This window comes from Phycomyces blakesleeanus (assembly GCF_001638985.1).
Source record: "Phycomyces blakesleeanus NRRL 1555(-) unplaced genomic scaffold PHYBLscaffold_7, whole genome shotgun sequence".
NCBI classification, from domain to species: Eukaryota; Fungi; Mucoromycota; class Mucoromycetes; order Mucorales; family Phycomycetaceae; genus Phycomyces; species Phycomyces blakesleeanus.
This window is the reverse complement of record NW_017265140.1, coordinates 1331960-1347866: the sequence shown is the minus strand read 5'-3', so window position 1 is coordinate 1347866 and position 15907 is coordinate 1331960. Positions and strand designations below refer to the sequence as shown.

Sequence of the window (15907 nt, the reverse complement as noted above, 5' to 3'; positions counted from 1 at the left end):
ATTAATTAATATTCCGATTTCATCAAAGTGTTTTCATAGCATCGCCATATTATGAAGTTAGTATTCAAGTGATATAATATAAGATAAAGTAATATTAATGTAATTTATCTGCTGCTTTAATGTATATATGTTATGTAATGTATAATAAATAATACAGATTCAAGCTTAGAGTTTGGGTGAGTATAATATTCCAGTTTAAATAAATACCTTCAACAACAAACAAACCATAAGTAGAGTCTTCTTTCCTTTATTTTGTGTATATCCTACATATTAATTGAAATTATATTCAAAACAGCAGAAACTATAAAGATAAGGTACAGTGAAATCGCAATAAAGCTCTTAAACTCTATATGTAGACTTTATATTACTTTAGCGACAACCGGGGAACTCAGTACAGAAAAACAAGTTTATTAATACTTAGGGATATAAAATTCTATAGAAAAGTGACCATAAAAAAAAACAGAAGGACCAATACAGGCAATATACAATAAGGAACAACTATAATCTATTTATTTTTCATAAGAAAAAAAAATTGGAAGCTGTCTATTGATCTCTCGATTTAAAACATGTATGCACACCCAATTTTTAAAAGCTAAAGAACCAAAAAAAAGTCTCGTTCACTGGTCCAAAATGAGTACATTACCAGCAGGTTCTATACAATACCTGACAGATGATTCACAAGTCCAAAAGATTATCCTTAATCAAGGCCACGGAGAATTGGCTCACAATCACTCAACTCTGAGTTGTAAGTACTATAAAAGATTTAAACGTACTAAGTACATGGTACAGGTCATTACGAGATCTTTTTACAAGGCCAGAGCACTCCAATCGATTCAACACGTTTTCGTAATGCGCCTTTGTGGGTTAAATTAGGCGATGGTAATCAACTTTTACTTGGTTTATTTACTATTTCCTAATGGGTAGTTGTGTATAGGTAAAGTAATCAATGGATTAGAGTTAATACTTTCAACTATGTGCGTTGGCGAGATTGCCGAAGGCTTATGTACTAGTGTCTACGGTAAGTAAACTCCAATCCTATTGTTTTAGTACTTAATGCTATGTACTGAAGTAAAATATACAATTATTGTTTAGGATATGGTAAGAAAGGTCTTCCTAATCGCATTCCCTCAGATGCAACGCTTCGAATCGTTGTGGAATTGCTAAGTGTATGGGAGGTAAAGGGAAAAAAAAGACACGGCCGCATGACTGTGTCTAGCTTAACACTATGTTCTTTAAAGTCCCCCAATTCGCCACGTCAGTGTATCGAGCTGGCTCTCGCATACAAGAACCAGGGAAACACTTTCTTCAAAAGCGGGTTGCTTAATGAAGCACTAGATGCTTATGAGAAAGTATGCACGTATATCTAGTACGATTGTGTATTCTACTTCTTGAACTAATCAAACTTTTGGGTCCTGTGATTTACTCTCTGTATTAGGTCAATAGCTGTATAAAACGAGCTGAGGAGTGCACAGACAAAGATCGGATGGAATTAGATGCGTTGGGTATCGCAGCCTCAAGTAATTCTAGTGCTTGTTATATAAAACTCAAAGAGTGGACCAAGGTCATAGAAATCTGTGAAAAGGTGCGATAATGGGATAAAACACTAGTATTCGGTTACATTAAATAAGGGTTTTAGGTAATCTCATTGGATCCAACCAATATCAAAGCCTATTATCGTCTTGGTCAGGCTTATTTGGAGACAAAGGAATATGAACAAGGCATTAGTTCTGTGAAACAGGGTTTAAAGGTATTTTTTTGATAAAAACCCTCTCATACACACACATTGTTGCTCTGTACTCAAATTTATTCTAATACGTTAGCACTCTCCAAGTGATACCTCAATGAAAGCCCTTTTATCTCAACTTCAACAAAAAGAAGCCCAATGGCTTAAGAGTAGAAAAGCTTTGTATAAAAACATGTTTGCTTAAAATCATATACAAACTCTCCTTATATCACTCCAGAGTCTACTCAAATACAAATATGTATAACTTGCTTCTCTCTTAATTTTCTTAAAATTCCCTGTAATATTCGAAAGTAAGTAAGAGTTGTTTTGTAAATCACATCACCACAACTTACCATGCTTGGTGCATGTATTTCTGAACGGCTGAAAGGGCCTGGTATCTGACTTCTTGGTCTTCGTGGGTCATCAATTCCATAATGCGCTGCTTAGCGCCAACGTCTTGGAGAATTCTATTAACACAAAACAGTGAATAAATAATTTCTCTCCCAACAAACCAAGTATAGTTGTGTCTTGTTTACCTCTTCCCTGCCTTTGAAGAGTACTTGATATACTGGCCAACATCATTTGCGGCCACAGCCAATACCAGAGGGCTTGATGCTGTACTCAATATACGTGCAAGAGCTCTGGTGCATTATACATATATATATATATATTTAATATACACGCGATGTCCTGTAGATTAATCTAAATATGTCTTACCTCAACAAACTATAGTTGTTCTCATCCAACTTTGATGCATTCTCTTTCCAGAATACTTCAGATTTGTGAGGAGGAGACCATTCCAACTTTCCGGTTTCAATCTCGGATGCGTATTGTTCAAATGTTCTATTCCGAGTGTTATAATACTGTTTTTTTTTGTTTGTTATGAAAATTATACTCTTGCTCTTACGTGAGACTCTGGAAGTTCTCTTGCAGCTTTTCCTTCAAATAGTTCACATCTTCGAGGATATCTGCATCTGACCATTTACGTCCGCTAAGATTCTCAGTAAAAGGCAACAGTTTGACAACAAGCATTGCGGCTAAGTTTTGTGCAGGAGCCTTTGCCACCAAATTCTACAGTAACATAAATTAGCTTTCTTTTTTTGTTTTCCACAATATCACAGCATACTTGCATGTGTACAGGAGTTGATTATATTTATTTATTTTTCTTACCTTGAGGGTAGCGATGGCGACACGAATAACCTTTTCTTTGACAGCTGCCTTGGCAATATCAACCAAAAGAGGAATGATATCATACTTTCTGTCACACCCAAAACACGACAGGTTCAATGGTTGAATATGATGTACCCTTTTAAAGCTAAAATAAATCACTCAAATGAACTTACTCGTTGATTTCAGCAGCAATCTTGGGCTCAAAAGTTAGCAACCAAAGGCAAAAAATAACCTGGTAAAGCATTTGGGGTGTAGCAGTGGCCTTATCTGCACGGCGGATCAATCTATACAGGCAGCCGTTAGCGATGCACTGATATTATCCACACAGTATAAAATATTAAATTCCCTTACTCTTTCATAGCATTTGGTGTTTCCCAGAAAGCGATACGGTACTGTCGAACGCGCAAGATTGACTCCAACTCCTGGACGATTAGATCAACAATCTCTGGTCTATGCTGGTTAAGTTGAAGGGTGATCCAACGGTACAGGTCCGAAAGATCGACTTTGGAAGGTGCAGGGGCAGCACTATTAAAGTAAATAATAGGAAAAGAAAAAGTAAATTTATGACATGTAAGTAAATCAATATGTGGTGGTCCCTTATATTATATTATGTTATATATATATATATATATATTGTATACCATGCAAGGATCGTCAAAATCTTACTAGCTTGAAGAGCAGTAAACTCATCATCCGACTGGAGAGCTCTATTGTATTAAAGCAAGAGAATAAATACTAGTTCATAGTTTCATAGACACTGGAGCATACTTGACAAATGGAGCAAAAAGAGTAACAGAGTCCCCGTCAACAGCCTCATAGAAGAAACGGGAATTTTCGTTGTCGGCTAAAAATGTATTAGAAACGCGATATATTACTTGTCGAATGCACCTACCGGTTAAAATGTCATCGCTCAACACACAAACGTACTGAACAGTGTCTGGTCGAGCAATGTTCTTCAAGGCATGCAAGATGAGAGAGGCATAGACCTTTCCATTGCTTTGGAAAGTAGAGTTGATAATCTCGTGAGGTTTTTTGTCAATGGCCTTGATGAGCTCAACTTGATCAACAGACAAGACTTTGGATTGCTTATAACCCTGTAAAAATGCATTTAGCCATAAACTCACTTGGTCTCTCCCTTCTCTCTCCCTCCCTCCCTCTCTCTCTCTGTGTGTGTGTGTATGTGTGTTTATATATCATTCTTTTTAAAAAAGTAGAGTTGACCAAGTCTCACCTCCCAGAGGATTTGCTTTTGTCTAACACTAGCAGCTTTTGTCTCAAAATAGCCGTTAGTGACTAATGCAAGTGGTACTTCTGGAACGTCTGCCATAGCTATAATATATTAAGAAAGGAAGAAGAAGCGTTCTCGGGGCGTCAACTCAAAAAGTCACAACAAGCTCTCCTCGCTCGTTTCGGCTTCGACGATGTGATTAAACCGCCGCTCAACACGGAGTTATTTTAGGATTTGAGATTTGGGATGTGTGTATTTTTTGTTTGATTTTTTTTTAAAAAAAAGTATCTAATTTAACTGGAGCATGCTTGTCAATACAGCTTGAGTCCGCATTACCTATAGGATATGCTTATTAGTACTGGTATATTTAATAGTGGGTTCTTACCTCAAGGGCTTGCTTGACTTCCAAGTGTCTGCGAGCGGCATTGAGCCAGTCAGTTGCGAGGGTCTTTGGCCATCCCTTGAGCTGGTTGACCTCACGGGCAGCGCTTTCAAGGTCATGAGAGTAGTCAAGATGGTATTTTGCGCGTGCAAGACGAGCCTCAATATCATCGCCTTCTACAAGGCCTTCTTTAGGGAACAAGAATTTGCTGAGAATGATCGAAAGGACGTGAGACATCATGCTGCTGCCTTCTTCGGGGATCAATGAAGCCTCTCTAACTTCACGGCTGACAATCTCAAAGCGATCAACTAATTGAGCGAGTGAATCGATACCATTTTCAGCAACGGTCTTAGAGATGCTGGAGACAACTACGTGTACAAGCGCTTCGTTTTGCTTTTCGGCATTATTGGCAAAGGGAGAAGAAGAGGCACTGAGGGCCTCGAGGGCTTTGAGTTCGTCAAGGAAAGTCTGTTTGTTGCCTGCATAAGCGACCTGCTTCAAGCTCTCAATTGCTACAAGTAATTGATGAGCCTTGCGGGAGTCATCAAGATATTCGGCGTTGGTGCAAGCCATGCGCTCCAGGGCACCCTGGCGAGAAACAACTTCATCAACCTTGGACAGACGACCACCACGTTCCTCCTCAACTTGCTTCTTGACCTGAGCAACGTAGCCGCGTTGCAACTCAATAGCACGCTCCTTTAGTTCGTTTGTGAGAGCTTCGAGATAGACAGTGCGCTGATGTTCGAGTTCCTTTTGTCCGACTTCCATCAAGTGCTGTTCCAAAGTAGCATTCTCTACAGCAAAAGCGTCACGCATAGTTGTCTCTTTCTCGGCGATACGGGCATCAGATTGAGCCTTGGCTTCCTCTACTTTGGATGCAATCTCCTTACGGTGCTCAGTAACCTTGTTCTGAAGTTCATCAGCAATCTGCAAAAGTGCGGCAGTTTGCTTGACTAATTCGGCCTGTTCACTCTCCTGGGACTTCAAGTCAGAAGCCAACAGTTGGATATCACGCGAGGCAAAGTCTACAAGACGCTTAGCATGACCGGTCATGCCAGACTCATTCAAGACAGCTACCAAACGTGCCATTGTCTGAGCAAGACCATCAAGATCGGGAATATTGGTTGGGGTAAATGCGGCCTTGACGGGTTCACCACCTTCCATCACATTAGTAAAAAGACCATCCTTTTTGAGAGTACGTTTCACGCGTGTAATGGGTGCAGGACCCTGAGCACGAACGTCCTGGTCTTCACCCTTGAGCTTAGAAACCAGATCATGAGTGTTCTCGTAAAATTCGGTGGCCTTATCCTTGGCTTCGAGCGCTTTGGTTTTCAAAAGAGCACTGTGTATAACTGCAAAATCCTTCAACTCATTGGCTTTGGTAGCATATTGACGCAATTCCTCGTCCTGCGAAAGATCCTCGAGGAAATCCAAAACCTGTTCTCCACCAGGTACGTAAGTTGTAAAAGTGTCGTAGAATGCTTTGTTTTGAAGTGCATAATAGGTCGCGCCAGAGTAAGCGGCAGTAGTCAATAAGGTCGTCCACAGCAGGGTTTTTCCAATTGATCCACGTTTGGGCTCATCAACAGTCGAATAGCATCGTACAGACTAATTGTATGTAAATTTGGACACACATACACACACACATATATATATAAGAGAGTCTTAAGTTATTTTGTGCGTTATTAAAAAATGAGGGCTACACAAGCTATGATGATTACCGAACCCAAGCGGGTCGATCTACCGGAAATGCGTGCAGTTGATCGCGTAAGCACAGAGGCACCTCGAAGCATCGCGATGATAATGCAGATGTAAAAGGAAAAAAAGGTTTTGAAAAGGGCTTATGTTTTGAAAAGGTTGCAAGGGGCCCGCCTCAATAGAAGGTCCGATAAGGTGGCACGTCCAAACCTGCGTCACAACCCAAGCTAGTTTGTTCTTCATGCAACACTTCGATCAGACCAAGATGACCATTCCATGGTCAGAAGAGGATCAGGATATGTAGTTTAAGAAGTGAAGATTATGGGACGTTATATCCCTCTGATGTCAAAGGACTAATGAAGAACTTAAAAGCGACTGTTTTTTTTAACATGGTGCACATTAATGATCAGTCCAAGACAAACCATCAATTGGGGTCTAAACTGTTCCCACTCGTATTTTGTATTTTAATACACACACAGGATATGTACCATAGATTATAAAGCAATGGTAATCAGGCAAGCATACGAATACTGCAACAAAAAGCATAAATGCGGTGTTAAACCTCAAGTATAGACACACAATAATGAAATAATCTACAAGAGAAAGAATCAGTGCGTAGACATGATGCATCCCGACTTTCTGTCTCTGTCTGCCTTTCACTTTCATTTATGAAATGGTACACAAAAAAACTCCTAGATTTTGCCCTGAAAACGATGTGAATCGAATTGGGGTTTAAAACCGACCAAGTGTTTAAACTTGAGATTGAGACAAGTTGGATTTTTTAGACCAATGAGAACTCGATTTTAAACAAAAAAAAATGAGACACACCACTTTTAATTTTTAGACATAAGGATTGTTTTGTAGAACAGGTTACCTGTAAAAATCTAAATCTTTTCAGAAAAGAGAAGCTGTGTGTAAGACGGCGATATGATAAAAACGGTAACAAAAGTTACTGAATTTGAGAAAACACTACTGGGAATCTATGACTTTCGTTTATGTCTTTTGAAATCTTAAAAATGTTCTTTGAAGCATTGGTATAACGTTGCCATAGCATTCCACAACTTGTAAAAGTGAGAAAATTATGTAAAGCAGTGACTAATTCAGTAAGGGACATTTTGTTACAGGAATCGCATACCTATGTAAGTAAAGGTATTAGAGGTTTAATCGTAAAATAAAAAAAAGACTGGTATTGTCTAAAAAAAGTGAAAAGCTGATTAAGTATGTGCCTGAAGTTCAAGATAACAGTCATATATCAAAGTCACAAACGATGGTCAAAGTGTAAAGAAGCCATACCCCCTAAATCATTCTATATGTACATATAGAATGATTCATAAGAATAATGATTGTTAAAAATGAGGTTTGGTTGTGACATTACTTTAGAAGTCCATGGTACATTGTATTTATCGTTTGGGTGTGGTTATATGGGTGAAGATTGAGGACTTGGCTGAACTTTTGAAGATTTGGTTGGAAACACGAAGGCCAGTGTTTAAACGTACCAAATTCATCGATCAGACAAACAATAAACTCATATTTGCAAGAGACGACTCATCTATACACCTTTGATTGTCTCATGGTATCTATTCTGATGTGTAGATCAAATTCCCGTTACCTAGATACAATTTGGATTAAGCTCAAGTCGAAGATTATTTGCTGAGCGTTTAATGGTTTGTTCAGCGGTAAGAATATTTGGGTGTTAATCTTTAAGATCCAAAAGAATTTGTGAGATTTTGCGTGTTTAAGCTCAATACTTTTTTGTTAGCTGAAAGTGTATCCATAACATCTTGATCTAGTCACAGTAGAACCCTCATGCATGCCATATAGTAAATAATTTCTTCCAGGATCAACAAAGACAAAAAAATCTTAGGATGACTTCTTTTTTGTTTTGGTAAGAAATCATATATGTATGCAATCTCCTAACAAACACGAAGCTAATAATAGACCCCTGAAATTATTTCATACGTCAACGCTGTTTCTCTATGATAACTTGGTATGTCTTCCTTTACTACGGCTTTCGTATTCTCGCTGTGGGTCTCTCTTTGAAAAACAAGTTTTTTCTACTAATCATGATATTTAAAGGAAATGATATTATTCTTATCAGATATTACAGAAAATATATATTTATTCCAAGCACTAAATAGATTTGCACAACGTTAAATAGAATGAAGATTGCATAGTAAGAACAATAGGATAGCATGTTTTTTTATAAGAGAATAGGATATATTAGAGCAGTAATACTCAATGACTTTGATAAATATATATAAAGAAATAAACAAATAAAATAAAATAAAAACAAATAGGGTGCTTCACCAGTTCACCATTTCTCAAATTTTCAACTTTTAGAACTGTACTTTAATATGACAAATAATTGGCTTTCGTTAATTTAAGAGAGATGATTCCATTCTGTAAAAATCCAAGCTTTTTCTTTTTGAAAAATAAATAAATTGTAGAATGAAATTAACAATTATTAGCGATGCCTTTAAATATATTTTAAGAAAAAAAAAGTATGGTATATATATATTAGAGAGCTTGTTAACAGAGTCGATTAAGCTTATACTTCGACTTAGGCTTATCGGAGTATATATTTTCTTATACCGACTACAACTTCCTTTTTTGGTAAGCCTAAGATCTCTATTTCGACTTAATCTAGTCGAATAGTGAGAACTTTATCCTACAAATTCATGAAGATGTATACAATAATTAATTTTCAATAATTCTTGCATAAAATTTATTATAAGACTCTTAGCTAAAATATACTAAAATATCAGGGTGAAATATCAATTAATTCTCTCTAAAAGTCATTATGTTTGTCATGTAATAAAATAATAACATAACATTCCAAGTCTTGGGTCTAAAACTAATAATAAATCAACTTTTTTCTATTTCATACATCAACTTTTTTCACAAATCACAATCTTTATTACTGTCATACATTTATTAATATCTAACCAGCTATGGTACCGAATAAATCAAACAAAACTACAAGAAGAAACAGAAAGAACTTGGTCATTCACCAGTACATACCGTCACCTCCAAGTACAAAAGATCAAGAAGGTGAGAAATCTGTCCCTACGGCCAGCTCGTCGGGTTCTCGAGGTAATATAACATACTACAAAAAACTAGTACTACTTCAAGAGGGTCATACTTAGTTAAAAAGGTTATAGTGTAATTTTTAAAGGTAAAATAAAGTTCAAAAAGACATAAAATCGATGTTTAATCTACTTTATATATTATTGATGGTATTGAAATACGCATAAGGCAGCTCTAATAAAAGTAGCCTCTTTATTGTAGATATAATTCATAAATACACTCAAAAAGAGCACGGAAAAGCTCAATAACAACAAAGAACATTTATACTTCTTTATAAATCTTCTGACATTCATCTGACAAATTAATGTATATTTAACCTATATATTTCTAATAATATCCAAATAATTTATGAAAAAGTGAACAAAAATTGCCACAATAATAGCCTAGTCCTAAGTCGATGAAATAATTCCAGCGGTGAAAATAAATTACTACTAATTTTGGCAGGAAGAGGTTCGACTATATTAACAAGCTCTCTATTACTTAAATATTGACTTAAAGCTCCAAGATACTCCATATTACAGCTCCCAATACTTTTAAATATATTTTAAAAGAATCATGCTTAAAATCGAAAACTGAAGAACTGGGGAAACACCTTATTAAAACGAGTACCTGATATAGAAGAACGTATCGGTATATAAATAATGTAAGATCCGCAACGGCACGGAGTATACACGTTTCTTTAAAAGGAAGTGCAAAATTCCGAAAGAGAGCATAAATTCTCCTCCCGAATCCCGAAATATTTTTCAGGAACCTCCTCTAAACTGGCTCTTTTTTTTATATGTACATACAGTTGAAACAGCATTGCTAATGTACATGATGGTATTGGAATGAGACCAAGGCATGATCATGAGACAGATAAAAGTCTCACGTGTTGGATATTTTATTCAATGTCATTATTTTTAATGTTGTTTATGCACAGCAATAATAAAGTATATTATGTCAAAATATGATCTTTATCATTCACACCAATATAATAGCATGTAGCTTACTCTGCATATCCAAGCTAGTAATCATGTAAAGCCTAAGAATTCAATAAAGTAGACTTTGTTAAAGATGTGTAGATATTTATAGTTAAAAATTATTTGGTTTGGATATTTAGTGAATTATGACTTTTGATTTTTTTGCAGCTATATATTAGATGTTAATTGGGATAGAGTATAAACGACAATTATTGTTCCCGGAAATACATTCCTGTGTCGTATTTGCCTTGCATTTTTTCTTGATAGTGGTAGATTATGGATCCATTGAATGAAGAGTCCTTTCAGGTATATCTTTTAAGCTTCAATCCTGTTAATAAAGTCTGTAAGTAGTCATTTCTGAAAAACTGGTGATAGTGAATATTCAAACGGACAGACAAAGACAAAGACATGTAAGTATAGATAAATACAGATTATACAATCAGTCTCAAACAGCTTTATAACCTACATCTCCGACGTAAAGTACTTAGTAAAAGGAGAATTCTACGTCATTGGATGTCAGTCACGTGTAGGTGTTCTCCATTGTTGCCGACACGTTACTCTTTTTCCACGAACAACGATAAAAGAAAGAACGAAAGAAAATGTCTATGAAGAAGCTGCAAAGTGAGTTTAGGAAGATTAAGAATAAGAAAGAACAGAGATGACTGTGGGAATTGTTGTCTTTGAAGAAGAGGAAGACGATGTCCTGCATTTTATTACTTCACACACAAACATTGCCTACCCAAAACAAGAGGGAAAAGGGGCTCTGTATGACAGAATAAATATAAGAGAGAGAAAAAGAAGTGACTGAATAGAGCGATTGGGGACTAATGCTGTCGTGCTGTCCATCTAGCCGAGATCGACAGGGTCTTGAAGAAAGTTAGCGAAGGAGTAGATGCCTTTGAGACCATCTTTGAGAAGATTCACTCAACTACGAATGCCAATCAAAAAGAAAAATACGAGCAAGACCTAAAGAAAGAAATTAAAAAGCTCCAGCGCCTACGCGATCAAATCAAAACCTGGCTATCGTCTAATGAAATTAAAGACAAAAGAGCATTACTGGAAAACCGCAAACTCATTGAGTCTCAAATGGAACGATTCAAGGCAATCGAGAAAGAGATGAAGACCAAGGCCTATTCAAAAGAAGGTCTTATGCAAAAAGAAAAGATGGATCCAAAAGAGAAAGAAAAGATGGAGACATGTGAATGGATCTCATCTGCAGTAGATGATCTGTCAAGGCAGGTTGAAGCAGCAGAGTTTGAACTAGAAACCCTCCAAAGCACTACACGAAAAAACAAAAAAGACCACGCAAAGGCAGAGCGTGTGAGCAAGATCGAACACTCTTTAGAACGGAATAAGTGGCATATTAATCGTCTAGAGCTCACATTACGACTTTTGGAAAATGATCACTTAGAGCCTGAAAAGGTAGCGAAAAAAAAAACGATTTATATATATAATACTATAACAAAAATATTGATTTATTTTTATTTTGATGTTGTAGGTTATGAACATTCAAGATAATGTCAAATATTACCAAGATTTTAATCAGGTAAATATAATCACTAATATTTCTTTGTAATTTTTGAGACATCAAATATATGTATATATGTAAAAAAATGATAATCGAATCGCATTGCTATTTTGTATCAAGGAACCTGATTTTGATGAAGACGAATGTATCTACGATGAACTTAATTTGGAAGAGGAAGAGGCATTATTTGCAATCGGAGCAGAGGAACACAGTGCAGCGCAAGAAGGTATAATGCGAATTCTAAGAGTGTTATATACCTCAAAAATACTAATAATAATCAATGAAATTTTGAAATTTTAGAGGAAGCTTCCAAACGATTAGCTAAAGAAAAAGACGATGAAGTAAATTTACATTGATATATACACAATGTGGTTTTTCTGTTATTTACATATATGTTTTTTAACGTATTTTTTCTTATAGGAACTTTTGAACTCACCTCGCAAATTAGATACCGAACAGAGCAGTCCAAAAACAAGTGAGTTTACATATACACATATGTATATATATATATATACGCACATACATAGAAGGGAGGTATTTGGGGAATAAGTGAAGGAATGGTTTATATTCAAACCATTAGTGTACTCTGAAGAGGCGCCGGCAACCCCTATAGATGAAACACGATCTACACCCAGTCCTGTTAAGGCAGCTGCGATCCCTCCATCTGACCTCCAATCTCCCGTCAAGTCCCATGAACCCACACCTTCTGCACTAAAATATGCTCAGGCAGCAGCAGCAGCAGCTTCTCTCCCTAGTGGATTTGAGCCTCTTCGATCCAATAAACCTGAAGATGGTAAAGGTAAATAAGAAGATCTTACATGGACAATTTTGGTTGAAGTTTGTGTTTTTTAGATGAGAAGCAGGAAAATGCTTGGGTAGAACCTCCTAAGATTTTGGATCAACCCAAGAGTTCTCATGGTGTAAGTGATCGACCTATTCAGCAGTCTCAGCCAGTTTACCCAATGCAGCCAATGTACTCTATGCAACAGCAACAACAACAACAACAACAGCAGCAGCAGCAGCAGCAACTGCAACAGTTACAAATGCAACAGCAACATCAGCAACAACTGCAACAACAACAACAACAGCAACAACAACAACAACAGCAGCAGCAGCAGCAGCAGCAACAACAGCAACAACAGCAGCAGCAACAGCAACAGCAACAGCAACAGCAACAGCATCAACAAGCATATTCGATGCCACCGACACAGTCACTACTATCGTCCCAATACTCTGGGAAACCAGTAAGTGAACGAGTAACGTGTATAGTATTTTATTGTGCGTTCTTTTGATTCTTACAAAATTTGAATATTACACATTTTTCTTTAAAAAAAAAAGACTTCGGATATGAATGAGTCCCGCCTTCCGTCATCTCTGGCCGATTTGGCACCTGCCTTTGAAGCTATTCGTGCAAAAGGTAGAATTTGTGAACATTCAAGTACACCCAAGTGTTAAAGTATGATATATATATTTATATATAGCTACAGGAAAAGAAGATATGATGTACACGCATCAAATGCTGGATGCAAGTTTGCAACACGTACCGGATTTAATTGATTCAGAAAGGTGACACATACACACATCAACAGGATGTTTGATTCGTTACTTACAGAACATTAGGCCCAAGATGTATCAGCCCAGAACACCTTTTCCTACTGCCAGCTATTACCCCCAACAGCCTTTGGCTATCTTTGATAATCCTGCGTTGTTTGAGAAGTTTGATATGGATGCACTATTTTTCATATTCTACTATCAGCAAGGATCTTATCAGCAGTAGGTCCTATTAGACAACAAGTAGATCAAAAAAGTATTCAAATTGTTATCTAGGTACCTGGCAGCGAAAGAACTGAAGAAACAGTCTTGGCGCTTTCACAAAAAGTATCTTACATGGTTCCAACGCCATGAGGAGCCCAAGATCATCACCGAAGATTATGAACAGGGCACTTATATCTACTTTGACTATGAAGGAGCCTGGTGTCAACGGAAGAAGATTGAATTCCGGTGAGTATCTTGGATAGGAATCCAAATGATGATTATATTGACTGTATCATGAATATTTGTAGGTTTGAATATCGTTATTTGGAAGAAGCATAACTAATTGCAATTGTTTCTAAAGAACAATTTATTTTATTTTTTCATTCTAAATTGATATACATTATATATTATGTATATGTATATGTATACTACATCCCTTTCTATAACTTCCTAACCTTCCGTTTATCCTTCTTCTATATACAATCCTTTATATATATTTTTAGTAACACATTTTATAAAATATATATAAAATACAGGTTTCTCTCTCTCTCTTTAACTGCACACACATTATACAATTACTCACTTAGTCACTTAGTCACGTGTACGTGGAGTGTAAAAAAAATTGAATCTTTCAATATGAAATTGTAGTCTTTACCAGTGCTTTTTTAAGAAGAAGAAAAAAAAAAGAAGAAAAAAAATAAAAAAAGGATATAGATAAAGAGAAAGTCAAACACACAGAGAGAAATAGAGAGAAAGAGAAATAAGAGGGGTTAAAAAAAAGGGGGTAAAAAAAAATAGAAGAAAAATAGGACAAGTTGGATTTGGTAAAGGTAAAAGATAAAAAAGTAATAAACAAAATGTTATGATATTGCTTTAAACTATTTTGTTCCATTACTTCTTGTGCCCCTTTCATTGCTTTAATTTTCGCATTCTTTCTTTACCAGTCCTTCTTGATATCAAAAGACCAGCTCCACTCCATATGAGTGACATTGTCGTCGTCAATGAATCGACTCTGGAAGATAAAGAAAAAAATAATAGCAGGAGTTTGATTAGTCGATCACTTTTTCTTTTCTTTTCTTTTCTTTACGCGTATAAAATGGATCTATAATTATTTATTTATTTATTACCATCGCAACATAGTGGCCACGAGCCAACATGCCAGAAGGAGCCTCCTCGAGCTGGAACTTCTTTTCATAGGCATCGGCAGAGGGGCCGTAACTGCCAATCATCTCTTCGGTCTTGTCAACTAAAAATAACCAATGGCCGTTTGAGATGGGAAATTATTCATGATTGGGGAAGCGTGGCTCAGATGTGTTACCTGTGATACCCCTTCGCTTGACGATCTGGAGGTATTTCAAACCCGAGACAACCTCATGTTGGACTCTACAGATAAAAATAAGTCCTACACTCAAAGGCTTACAAACACATGTATCTATATTTACCTGAACTTGACCTTCATACGGTACTCAATACCTTCCTTAATAGTGAAGGGGGTATTCTTGGCCTGTTCAAGTGCATCTATTTTATTAAGGAAAAAAAAACGAGATGGCCGCGTCAGATGAGAGCTTGTCATCAGATGACATTTTGACACTTACGTTGGGTAGACAAGTCAACAATAACATCATCGCGTCCCTCAATCTCGAGAGCAATGTAGTCAACAACAACCTATAGTAACAATTGGGGTTCAATATACATATATGCGTAAATAGAGTACAAGTGTGTAACTCACTCTACGGGGGTCGTCTGCGGGAGAGATGGCTACATAGAATTAATATAAGAGTAAATTGGTCAATATACTGTATATAAATGACGCCTGTGTGTCTATGTTTGTGTGTGTGTGTGTGTATGTGTGTATGTGTGTATGCATACATGCATGCATCTTTGTGTGTATCTATGTATATATCTGTACACACATATGCTGTACAAGCACAAATATATATATTTGTGTTTGTGTTTGTGTTTATAAATTCGTATGCGTGTATTTACCAGAAGAGTTGCCCAAACCAAGACTCTCCTTCCACTTCTTGAGACTCTCGTCCTGGGCATCAAGGTCCTGGTACTGCTCGAGAGTCTTCTTCTCTCCAGGCTTGTAACCAGCAGTCTGGGAGGGAATAAGATCATCGTCGTGGTGGTCAGCCATTTGAGAGTTTAGTTTACAGGTAATATAAAAAGAGAAGAAAGTAGAGAAAGAAAAGAAGAAGAAGAAGAAGAAAGATACTTGATTTTTGAACTAAATGAATGAAAATGATGAATCAATTTTGACGCTGTATAAAGCGTGGGTGTCTATTTTTGTTCTGAGCTTCAATGTTGAGCGTGTTACGCCAATCATTTGGCCAGTAACAACGTGTACTGTTTCCATTCCACCTCCCAATCCTCT

The 15907-nt window shown here is 36.7% G+C and overlaps 6 protein-coding genes across 6 annotated transcripts; 3 read left to right on the top strand and 3 right to left on the bottom strand.

The window, feature by feature from the left end:
* Positions 1-630: 630 nt before the first annotated feature.
* PHYBLDRAFT_186443 (hypothetical protein) lies at positions 631-2054 on the top strand (the record flags this gene model as incomplete). Its single annotated transcript, XM_018439246.1, has 8 exons — positions 631-745; positions 790-879; positions 935-1018; positions 1093-1175; positions 1239-1349; positions 1436-1582; positions 1637-1747; positions 1821-2054. 8 exons carry the CDS (start codon positions 631-633, stop codon positions 1926-1928), a joined length of 849 nt encoding a protein of 282 aa, XP_018293638.1. The 3' UTR covers positions 1929-2054.
* Positions 2055-2072: 18 nt separating this feature from the next.
* On the bottom strand, positions 2073-4220 carry PHYBLDRAFT_155082 (hypothetical protein; the record flags this gene model as incomplete). Its single annotated transcript, XM_018433381.1, has 11 exons — positions 2073-2190; positions 2260-2364; positions 2441-2566; positions 2631-2794; positions 2894-2981; positions 3067-3177; positions 3245-3418; positions 3535-3600; positions 3662-3737; positions 3786-3987; positions 4125-4220. The coding sequence occupies 11 exons, from the start codon at positions 4218-4220 to the stop codon at positions 2073-2075; spliced, it is 1326 nt and encodes a 441-aa protein (XP_018293637.1).
* Positions 4201-6299, bottom strand: PHYBLDRAFT_180839 (hypothetical protein; the record flags this gene model as incomplete). The annotated part of the gene is made up of 3 exons (XM_018438366.1): positions 4201-4457; positions 4507-6111; positions 6225-6299. The coding sequence occupies 3 exons, from the start codon at positions 6294-6296 to the stop codon at positions 4410-4412; spliced, it is 1725 nt and encodes a 574-aa protein (XP_018293636.1). The 3' UTR covers positions 4201-4409.
* Positions 6300-8649: 2350 nt separating this feature from the next.
* On the top strand, positions 8650-9825 carry PHYBLDRAFT_166826 (hypothetical protein; the record flags this gene model as incomplete). The annotated part of the gene is made up of 3 exons (XM_018435502.1): positions 8650-8814; positions 9151-9294; positions 9787-9825. The coding sequence occupies 3 exons, from the start codon at positions 8650-8652 to the stop codon at positions 9823-9825; spliced, it is 348 nt and encodes a 115-aa protein (XP_018293635.1).
* A 995-nt stretch (positions 9826-10820) lies between these two features.
* Positions 10821-14090, top strand: PHYBLDRAFT_186440 (hypothetical protein). Its single transcript, XM_018439245.1, has 14 exons — positions 10821-10868; positions 11098-11669; positions 11746-11793; positions 11896-12001; positions 12076-12116; positions 12196-12250; positions 12356-12574; positions 12628-12695; positions 12918-13019; positions 13114-13192; positions 13257-13341; positions 13396-13548; positions 13603-13776; positions 13839-14090. The coding sequence occupies exons 1-14, from the start codon at positions 10847-10849 to the stop codon at positions 13867-13869; spliced, it is 1755 nt and encodes a 584-aa protein (XP_018293634.1). The 5' UTR covers positions 10821-10846; the 3' UTR covers positions 13870-14090.
* A 47-nt stretch (positions 14091-14137) lies between these two features.
* Positions 14138-15694, bottom strand: PHYBLDRAFT_180837 (hypothetical protein). Its single transcript, XM_018438365.1, has 7 exons — positions 15517-15694; positions 15260-15288; positions 15126-15195; positions 14973-15048; positions 14849-14913; positions 14658-14776; positions 14138-14542 (listed from the first exon to the last, which is right to left on the bottom strand). Exons 1-7 carry the CDS (start codon positions 15668-15670, stop codon positions 14468-14470), a joined length of 588 nt encoding a protein of 195 aa, XP_018293633.1. The 5' UTR covers positions 15671-15694; the 3' UTR covers positions 14138-14467.
* Positions 15695-15907: the final 213 nt, after the last annotated feature.